Here is a 10912-nt window from a genome sequence, read left to right on the forward strand (position 1 = left end):
AGTCAGCCGGTTGATTGGCATCTTGACAGGGTACACCCATCTCTGAGAGGCTGGTGTGTGTGGCTACAGCAGGCACCCCATCTCCAGTGCTGTGTGGGACCTCGCAGAGCCAAAGAGGAGTCACATGCATCTGGGCAGTCTGACCAGCTGGATTGCTGCTGGAAGTTCCCAGATACCCGATTCTCCTGTGCACCGGCTACAGCGCCGGTTTGGCCCACACACAGTCCATGATGGCTCTCAATACCTAACCCCTGAGCACACTCCAGGGACTGGGTGTGCCCCCAGGATCAAGTGGCTGATGAGAGCATGGCTCATGTCCTGCCAGCGTTGTGAGACTTTGGACCACGTCTGGCCTGGGAAAGGACAAGGTCATCTCCACACTTGAGGTCAGCCTCTTCAACAAGGTGCTGGGAAAACCGGAAATTCATACGTAGCAGAATGAAACTGAACCCCTACCTCTTACCCTGCCCCAAACTCCACTCAAAGTGGATTGAGGACCTAGGAATTAGACCAGAGACCCTGCACCTACTAGAAGAAAATGCAGGCCCAGCTCCCCATCAGGTTGGCTTAGGAACCGACTCCCTCCACAAGACTCCTAAAGTGCAAGAAGTAAAACCAAGAATCAGTAAATGGGATGGTGGCAGCTGCAAAGCTCCTTGCAGCACAGGAGCAGTCAGGAAGGCGAGGAGAGTCCGCAGAGTGGAGAGCCCTTTCCGCCTGGGACAGCGAGAGGGGCGTCCCCTCCTCTGGCCTTGGCTGGGGGCTCTTCTGCTCCCTGGGGGTAGAGCTCTCTGGACTCTTCTCCTGGGTGTCTTCCTGGGGACCTCCTCTGCTGTTCCTCTAAGTCTTGGTGCACGGTCTCTGTTGTCATTGTCTGGAGACATTGTTAACTGTCCCCTCTGAGTTTTGCTGTGGCCCTCTGTTGTTCAGGAGCACTGTGACCTCCCCACGTGGGAGGGGCCTGCGGGAGGCGTTGGGTGGCCCAGCGGGTGTTCATGTGTGGGAAGAGCATCCCCGTGGCGCAGGGGCTCTGCTGCAGGGACCACCCCTCTCCTTTCCTGTGTTTCTCTCTGCCCTCCACTTTCTACTGTGGTTGGAAAGCAGCATGGGACCCCCACCAGAGAGTTGAGGAGGTGCGAGTTCCATGCTCTTGGACTTCCCAGCCTCCAAAACCATGAGCCCAAACAAGCCTCTTTTCTCTGTGAATTACTCAGTCTCAGGTATTCTGTTACAGCAACAGAGAACAAGCCGAGATGCCAGTCCTGCTCATGGCTGCCATTTTCCTAGCAGACCTTTTTCCGTCTCACCACTTTCATGTGTGTGCCCTGAGGCTAAACAGAGTCTGTTGGACAGCACATTGTTGGACCTTCCCATCTTGTTTTATTTGTTGATTCTTTCAGTCGCTCTGTGTCTTTTGACTGGGAATCATGAGGCCTTTGCACCCGAGACAACTATCGACCGTTACTCACTTAGCATTGTCAATTCCTTGCTTACTGAACTTTTCATTTCTGCCCCCCAACATGGCGCCTCCCTTTGAGATTGGTTCTGTTTTCGCCACAGTGTGCCTGGTCCCTTCTCCTTGCCTTCTGCGCGTCTGCCCTGAGTGCCGTCTTCATGGTTGCTGAGGCTGACAGAAGACATCTTACATGTCATTTAAGCTGACGGCTTCCTTGGCGGATGGCTTTGGCAGCAGGCCCAAGGCCAACACAGCGGTGCCCTCTGGGGACAGGACAGTTTCTGGTCTGGAGCTGGGCAGCAGTGAACAGGTCTGCCCAACATGGCTCTGCCTCTTGAAGTGACCCTCCTGGGTCTTGGCTCCTCCAGAGCCTCATGGGCTCCCATCTGAACCCCAAGGCTCTCACAGAGGCACACGTGTCCATGGCTGGCTGCAAGAGCATTGTTGTTGGGGACACCTGTGGGGACCTCCTGTTCTGCCACCTTGCTGACCCTTTTTCTTTCCTTTAGCCCTTTTTATTGTGGTAAAAAACACACGACATAAAATTTACCATTAGTGACATTTAGTGCACTCAAGTGTTGTGCAGCTGCCTGGTTCTGGAACATTCCATCACCCAGAAGGAAGCCTTCTGCCCTCCCACCCCGGCAGCCATTCCTGTTCCCCGGCCCTTGGTCCCTGGAAGCCTCCAGCCTGCTCTCCGAGGACTCTCCACCTGGTACTGTTTCAGAGGAATCGTGCACTATGTGGCCATGGCCCTCAGCTGTCCGGCACAGGGTTTCTAGTGACCCTCCCGCACCTCCCGCCTTAGGACTCTTGAGGGTCTTTTAATCTGCCATGAAAGGTAACGTGCCTGGGTGGGGAAGGTCCTGTCATCACGTGCTGGGTGGTGACCTGTGACAAGCCTGCCAAGAGGGCCACTTGGACATGGCTGCAGATGCCCCGGGGGGCTTCCTGCCACCAGGTCTGATTCAAGGCACAGCACCCCTAAACAAGCCATTTGACTCACAGTAGTTCATATCACTCCCAACACCTATTTGACCACTAGGTTGACAAAATAATTTTGATGAAAAATAGTTGATTAAAAATAAAACGTGGGGCTGCGCTGTGGCTCAGTGGAGATGCTCCCCTAGCACGTGTGAGGCCCTGGGTCCCATCCTCAGCACCTCATATACATAAATAAAATAAAGGTCTTGTGCCCACTTACAACTTAAAAAATATTTTTAAAAAAGTGAATTCCTGGGTTTTAAGATTTAATAGTCTTTTCCTCCTGTTTAATACACCACACAATTGCAATAAAGTATATCCACAGACAAGGAAGGGGCTGGGTGAGGTTCTTCCAAGAAATCTGAGCAGGTGAATGCAGGACAGAAATTTAATCTCCGCGTGGACAGGTTACGCTCTACCTGCGGCCACCTTTCTGGCCCCAGGGTAAGACCGCGTGCTGCTACGCTGGGGGCACAGGGGCGGGCCTGTGGCTCTCCTGGGGTCAGGAATCCATGTCACTCGGCTTTACTTCCTGCACCTGGGCTGCTGCTTGTCTGCTAGCTTCTGCAGCTCCTGGATGGTCCTCTTGACACTCAGTCCATTCCCGGAGGCTCCCAAAGTAGCTTCATTGAAAGGAAAAATGAGCACAAACTTCCCTGCGTGGGGTCCGGCTCCTGCCGTCTTCTGGACTGCTCAGGGCGCTCCTGGTGTGGCAGGGATGTGACTGAATGGGGGACATGTAGGGGATGGGGACATGTAGGGGATGAGCGCCTTGCCTGAGGGTGCCTGCCCTGGAGCTGGGCTTGGTTCTGGGCGCCTCTCTGGTGGCCAGGAGGAGGTCCTTCTGCCCAGGTGTCATCTCTCTCAGCTGTGGAGGGCGCATGTGACAGGACAGGTCCTCACAGCCTTCCTTGGCAGGGCCACTCTTACTGTGCATCCTGCCCGTGAGTCGCAGGAGGGACTCGTAAGGAAGGTGACCGTGAGAACTGCTGAGCCCACGCTTGTCACTCCTGGAAAAGATGAGGTTGGGGCTCCCGCTCACCGCCCTCCGGCACTCCCTCCCCTCGGCCCTCAGGCCATTGAAGCAAATCAGTTCGATGATGTCTGGATGAGTTTCCTCTTCACAGACACATCTGTCAGGCAGTCTAAGGACAAGGTGGGGCTGTGGTTCACTTCCAAGAGCCACGTTTCAAGTTGTCATCAATCAAGATATCAAACCTGAAGAGCTCGAAGCAATTGGCAGCGAAGGGGACTGACGGGACCAAGCGAGGACGGTGAGGATGACCACATTGTTGATCTTCTGCCACAGAAGCAGGTCGTCCACATCCCCATTGCGAAGGTAGGAGAAGAACCTGCTGAGGGTCCACTTGCAACCATGACCGACTACTTCCTTGATCTTCTCATAGGAGACTCCAGATTTAATGATGCTGCTGTTGGTCAAATGTGCATAGTAAATGCCGCAGTCTGGCTGGGCACAATTCAGAGCCACTTGTCAAAAGAAATGAACTTTATTTTTAGAACCACACACACCGCACCACACAGCTCCTCAGGAATTCCCTCAGAGCCCAACTGCCACCACCGGCTTCCCACAAGCCTCTCAACCTCCCCCACTCCTCCTGCTCTTGAGGCCAATTGGCTGGGTTGTGTGGGCGGAGCCAAAAAAAAGTCCCCCAATGAGCAGCTCCGTGGTCTGAAAGGGCGGGGAAACAGCCCAATGAGCATCACCGCAGAGGAGCCAATCAGTTGGCAGCTAGAAGTTTGCTGGGGCCACTGTGAGCCAATCATCAGCTGGCAGCTGGAAGTTTGCTGGCAGCTAGAAGTTTGCTGGCAGCTGGAGGTTTGCTGGGGCCCCTTTCGGCTGTGGCTCTCAACATCTCCCCCTCTCTGTTTAAACAACAAGCATGTGGCTTAGGGACCGTGCCTGCCTTAGGTTGTCCAATAGTACATATGGTCCTTACCCATCGTCGGATGAGCTGACCTCAAGGCGTCAGCCTCTTGTCTTAGGTTGGTACCATTGCAATTGGATCTTACCCGTCATTGACTACTGGTCCAGTATACAGCCACACCTGTGGATAGGTCTTTGTACCAGCAGGGGGGTGAGGTTCTTTGCCTCACCTCTGTTGGCCCCCAAATTTTAGCTGAACGACCATCACAAGCAGAAGGGAGGAGGATACACCAAGCCAATTGACGGCTCCTTTTGGAAAAATTGTACCACCGATGACACCATTAGCAAAAATACCCCAACACTACCACAAGTCGCTGCACCAACAGATAGTTCACAATGCATACAAGTGATACATAGTCCAGGCAAGTTCTGCAAGCAGTTCAGTGATGGCTATTGCAGAAGCTGTAGATTGGTTTTATCTTTGTCTTCACCGGCACTGGGATGAAGATAGGAATTCTGGCAATAATGGCTAAAGAAAAAAATTATGTAACATTCCAGAAGGCACTAAAGAAAACAATTTTCTGAACAATTTACATTATCTTGAACAGAATTATTAAATATAATGAAAAGGAAAGGTGAAAGTAAACAAACAGATCTGTTAACCTCCTTTTTTGTTCACATATTAAAACAATCCTCAACAGCTGTTTACCCAATTTAAATTAAACCATTTAAATAAAGTGAATAAAAAAATATTTGGATCCATTTTTTCATGAGCACTCATCATATATGATATATGGCATACGTACATACAAACATACAACATAAAACACAAGTGTGCACACAACACATAACATAATAGTAAAGGCCTTATAACTTTTTACAGGTGAAATCTCCATTGCAATGTTTAAAAACTCTATAGTCAAAAAATAGAACTGATCAGCAAAACATTAACGTAGGTCTGTATGAGCTCAAAAAACAAAATAGAACTTCATGATGTGGGAAAGGGTAATAATAAAATAGATATTAAAAAAAGCATCCTGGTTCTGTCGCTGATGTAAGAATAGCCAAACTGGAGTTTTGGATATCAGTTGTTATGTATTTGAGCCAAATCATCTTCTTTTTGGTCTTTATAAATCGCTTTAGTTAATCTTTCTGGAATCCAAATTGGCTGCTGTTCTCCCTGTGGAAACACACAAACAGACCCCCGACTCCAGACAATTACTGGGTCAGGACCTTTCCATTGTCCTGTTAGTATATCCTTCCAAAGTACCTTGGGCTTACATACGTTTTTTGGACACATATGCCTTTCCGCAGCACTAAGCCCTGATGAATCCAAATTTAAAAAGTTTAGAGTAAAAAGGGTTATTTTAAGTTTATCTTTGGGGAATATATACCCCTTCCCAATTCCCTCTTTTTGCTTTAATAAGTACATTTTAATAGTTTGATGAGCTCTTTCAACTATGCCTTGTCCAATTTATGTCTCCTAATAACTTTTGAAAGTCATTAAGTGATTTGAGTTGATCTACTTGTATTTGAATTTTTGGTGGACGGACCATGGTTGAGGATAATAGAACTCCTAAATAATTAATTCGAAAATTTAATTGTACTTTATCTATTGCTATCTCTAGATTATAATTTTTAATAAATTTGTAAGTGTGGCATAACATTCTAACAATGTGTTTTTATCTTTGTGTGCTAATAATACATCATCCATATAGTGAAATAGTTGTAGTTCAGGATTTTGATTTCTAAGTGGCTGGATTACTTTGTTAACATAAATTTGACACATAGTTGGGCTGTTAGCCATCCCTTGAGGGAGTACTTTCCATTCATATCTCTGATCAGGACCTTCATGATTCAGTGCAGGGATAGTAAATGCAAAATGTGGACTATCCTTAGGATGAATTGGAATTGAAAAAAAAAACAATCTTTAATATCTATAACTAAAACATACCAAGTTTTTGGCAAAGCAGACAATTGAGGAATCCCAGATTGAGCATGTCCCATAATAACCATCTCATTATTAATGGCTCTTAAATCTTGCAATAATCTCCATTTACCAGATTTCTTTTTGATGACAAAAATGGGAGTATTATGGGGAGATACAGAAGGTTGTATATGTCCTTCCGCTAATTGTTGTTTGACCAGGTCATGGGCTGCTTGTATCTTTTCTTTAGTCAGGGGCCACTGAGGAACCCATACTGGTCTTTCTGATTTCCAAGTAATTTTTATTGTCTCAGTGGCCCTTTCTGAAAATCCAACCCATGTCTGTCCATTCCTTGATCTATTTGTATTGGTGCTGCTATACCTTGTTCTAGTTTTTCTAATCTTTTTCTCTTCCTAAAACCTTGTCTAGTCATAATAGTGGGTGCATTTTGGTTGATGTTATTTGTTAATGTCAAACCTAATTGATCTAGGACATCTCATCCCCATAAATTTACGGGAAGATGATCCAATACATATGGTTGTATAGTTCCTTCACATCCTTCAGGATCCTTCCAATCTAATACCATTGCACTTCTATGGGGATTAGTTGCCACTCCTAGGCCTCGAAGCGTTTGAGTGGCTTGTTGTAATGGCCAATGTTTTGGCCATTCTTGACGAGAGATGATGCTAAGGTATGCACCTGTACCAGTAGCCCATTAAATTCATGTCCTTGAATATTTAGTTTTAGCATGGGGCGAGAATCTAAATTTAAAGAAAGCATAGCCCAATCTACACCTGTGGAGCCTAATCCCTTGGAACCTCTTTCTACAGTACGACTGAAAAATTTATCATGTAGGCTGGGTATTATTAGTAACTGTGCTATTCTATCTCCTGGTGAAATTACTGATATACCCTTTGGAGAACCGGCTATAATTTTTATTTCACCTTCATAATTGGGATCAATTACCCTAGGACTTATTGTAAATCCTTTTAGAGTAGAAGAGCTGTGTCCCAATAATAAGCCTACTGTTCCTTTGGGAAGATGTCCTTTTATCCCTGTGGGAATGATTTGAACTCCCATCTCTGGAGTTAGTACTGATCTGGCAGAGGAGCAGATGTGCAACCCTGCGCTCCCTCTGGTTTGCCTGATGAGTGATCTAATGGACAATGTGTCCTGGGCACTACTCTGATGGGGTTGCTGGGTTCTTCCAGTGCTCCATATATTTGTGGTCTTGGGCCCCGGAGCATTGGGCCCCCCTGTCCATTTTTTGGCAATGGAGCCCGATGCCTTTCTCCATGATATCATGGGTAAACACCCGGTCCTTGTTCATTTTTTGATAATGGAGTACCCTCTATGGTGGTTTGAGAACAGCATTCATTAGCCCAATGTCTCCCTCTACGGCATCGTGGGCAAATACCCAGTATTCTACTCCTTTGATACCTAGTTTTGTTAAACCCTCCTCCTATGGGGCAATTCCTTTTAAAATGTCCTGTTTGTTCACAATTGTAGCATGTTCTTGGCCTGGCATCTAAAGCCTGTTTTACTGCAGCTGCCACGACTTGCTCTTGTTCATTAATGTCTCTACATAATTTAATATATGTGTTTAAATCTTCATGTTTCCATGGGCTAATGACTTCTCTGCACCAACGATTCGCTTGCTCATAAGCCAGTTGTTTTATTAATGGCATTGCTTGTTCTGTATTCCCAAAATCTCTGGTAGCTGTTTGAATAAGCCTATCTACAAATTCAGCGTAAGGTTCATTAGCTCCTTGTATTACCTTAGATAATTGACCTTGTAAACCTCCATGTCCTTGTAAAGTCTTCCATGCCCTAACCGCATCTACAGCAATTTGTATGTATACACCAGGATCATATGCAATTTGTTGCTGCTGATCCTCATAAGGTCCCTTTCCTAACAACATATCTAGATTTCTCTGAGGGTAACCAGCTGCTGCATTTCGCCTAGCCATCTCCTTGCAAAATTCCTCATTGGCAACCTTCCATAACAGGTATTATCCTCCATTTAGCACAATTTTACACATATTAGCCCAATCTGCTGGCGTCATGCTTACAGTGAAGGGTGCTTGAGGACCATAGGTTGTTACAGCCTCTTTTAGCTGCTTCACTGTTTTGAAATTTAAAGCATTGTGAATTCGCTGCCCTCCTGCCTCAAATACAGGGCATGTTAATATTTGAGATCCTGTCTCAGGATCCCAACTATCAACTGCGGGGGTTGGGGACCTCCCAGCATATGGAAGTGGCCTTGTTGGTTGGACACTTACGTCCTCTGGTGATAGAATGGTGTTAGTAGCAGTCTCCTGTAGAGGTGGCACTGTTGGTTGGACACTTACGCCCTCTGATAGAAAGGTGTTAGTAGCAGTCTCCTGTAGAGGTGGTGCTGTTGGTTGGACACTTACGCCCTCTGGTGATAGAAAGGTGTTAGTAGCAGTCTCCTGTTGTAACTTTCCCCCTGATGGCTTTTTCTGCTTTACACTTTCTTTCTCTGTCTGACTAGCTTGAGAGGCCTTCTCTTTTACTTGAATTTTTTCCTCTGTCTGACTAGCTCGAGAGGCCTTCTCTTTTACTTGAATTTTTTCCTCTGTTTGACTAGCTCGAAAGACCTTCTCTTTTACTTGAATCTTTTCCTATGTCTGACTAGCTTGAGAGACCTTCTCTTTTACTTGAATATTTCTACTATAACTATAATACAACCCAAGAAGATAACACCAAACAAAACTGAAACAGAGTGAAACAAAATTGGAACAACAGAAAATCATTATAGCCTTTCTATCCTCCTGAAATGTCCATCCGTCCTTTCTCCCTATCTGTTCCTCAGATGTGAGCGTTTTTTCTTCCATCTCACTCATCTCCAGGGACAGGCAACTTAAAACAAAAGTGAAGCAAAACAAAAGAAGAATCTTAAAATGGCTACCCATCCTCTCGCCCTGCCCTCAGGGGCGAGCAGTTTACCTTATCACTTACCCTCAGTAGTTCCCCTTGCGGCCACCAAATGCCACAGTCTGGCTGGGCACAATCAGGAGCCACTTGTCAAAAGAAACAAACTTTATTTTTAGAACACACACACCACACACACCACACGGCTCCTCAGGAAAAACCCTCAGAGCCCAACTGCCACCACCGGCTTCCCACAAGCCTCTCAACCTCCCCCACTCCTCCTGCTCTTGAGGCCGATTGGCTGGGTCGCGTGGGCAGAGCCAAAAAAAGTCCCCAAATGAGCAGCTCCGTGGTCTGAAAGGGCAGGGAAACAGCCCAATGAGCATCACCGCAGAGGAGCCAATCAGTTGGCAGCTAGAAGTTTGCTGGGGCCACTGTGAGCCAATCATCAGCTGGCAGCTGGAAGTTTGCTGGGGCCCCTTTCGGCTGTGGCTCTCAACAGTAGTTTTTCAAATTATGGAGGTCCAACTTTTCTGTAGCAAACCATACTAACCCTTCCTGATACACAATTGGTCAAGGGCTTAAAGCCGGTGACACAGACCTAGAGGCGGAGGTCACATTATACCTACCTACAAGTAAAGGGTTGCAGATATATTTCTGTACTATATATGTATCACTAAAGATTAGGTCTTTAATGTCACTGACAATTATTATCCCCCTCCCACGAGATGGTTCTGGGGCTTGCATATCCAATGGCCGTGCTTGGTGCCCAGCATTTGCTTCTCCTTGAAGTACTCACTCTGACTTGGTGTAGTTGTTGGGCATGACAACGTCTGGGGCATGAACTCTTAGAGGGTGGTGCCATACATCCTCTGCATATGCTGCAGGTGCTTGGCCAGACGGTCCTTCCTGGTGAGCTTGGTCATCCCTGGGTGGAGGCTGAGTCGCTGCCATGGCTTGACATTGATGTGCTCAATCATTTGAAAAGAGGAAGTCCTCCAGTACAGATTCCAGTCTTCAACATTCTGCTCCTGTTCGTCAAATCCCCCCCACCCGCGCTCCAGCAGGACGTTCTGCACTACTTCTGGGGTGGTCTCGTCCACACGAAACACCAGTGGCTTCAGGGTGGCCCCCGGAGGTTCATCTTCTGTCTTAAGAGAAGGGTTTCTTTCCTAAGAATTGATCATCGAAAGAGTGTTAGAGGAGTGGGCCCAGGGGTCAGAGCTAGCAGAAGCTTCAAAGAAGGATGGTACCTGACACTCCAACTGCTCCCCCTCCCACCCCAGCCTGGCTGGATAGCACCCCTCCAGCAGGTGCCCTAAGAGAGCAAACCCGTCTCTTCCCCACCGCACCTTTTCTCTATTCACCAACATATTACATTGCCAGTGACATGTTTAAAATCACACAGTTCACAGTTACACCATCAGAACTCTTTCTGATTGTCTGTCCTGGGGATTGAACCCAGGGCCTCACACTCACTAGGCAGGCACTCTCTGCTACTCACTGGACAACAGCCCCAGCCCCTGTCGAAGCATTGAGGGTAAATGGTCATTTAGACCCACACCCATGGTGAATCCCCTTGGCCTAAAAAGTGAGTGAGATTACTTACAAAAAACAGATGCAACACTCCTATAGTCAGATAGATTCCAGCGGGTTAAAAGAAGCTTAACGCCATGATATCTTCCAGCCTGAGCAGCTCTGGAATGAAAGAGCCCTCTGCAGCAGGGCCCCCCAGGCCAGCATCTGAGCACCCTGGGTCCACTGG

The 10912-nt window shown here is 47.3% G+C and overlaps 1 protein-coding gene across 1 annotated transcript; it reads right to left on the minus strand.

The window, feature by feature from the left end:
* Nucleotides 1-2965: 2965 nt before the first annotated feature.
* TTLL2 (tubulin tyrosine ligase like 2) lies at nt 2966-10699 on the minus strand (the record flags this gene model as incomplete). Its single annotated transcript, XM_081295073.1, is given in 14 exon segments — nt 2966-3113; nt 3115-3547; nt 3550-3627; nt 3630-3704; nt 3707-3904; nt 9648-9718; nt 9720-9748; nt 9752-9766; nt 9772-9884; nt 9887-9951; nt 9953-9977; nt 9980-9995; nt 9999-10319; nt 10652-10699. Coding segments are annotated over 14 exon segments (1635 nt in total).
* Nucleotides 10700-10912: the final 213 nt, after the last annotated feature.

The sequence above is a fragment of the Spermophilus citellus genome (genome assembly GCF_964194105.1).
Source record: "Spermophilus citellus genome assembly, chromosome: 5".
Taxonomy (NCBI): Eukaryota; Metazoa; Chordata; class Mammalia; order Rodentia; family Sciuridae; genus Spermophilus; species Spermophilus citellus.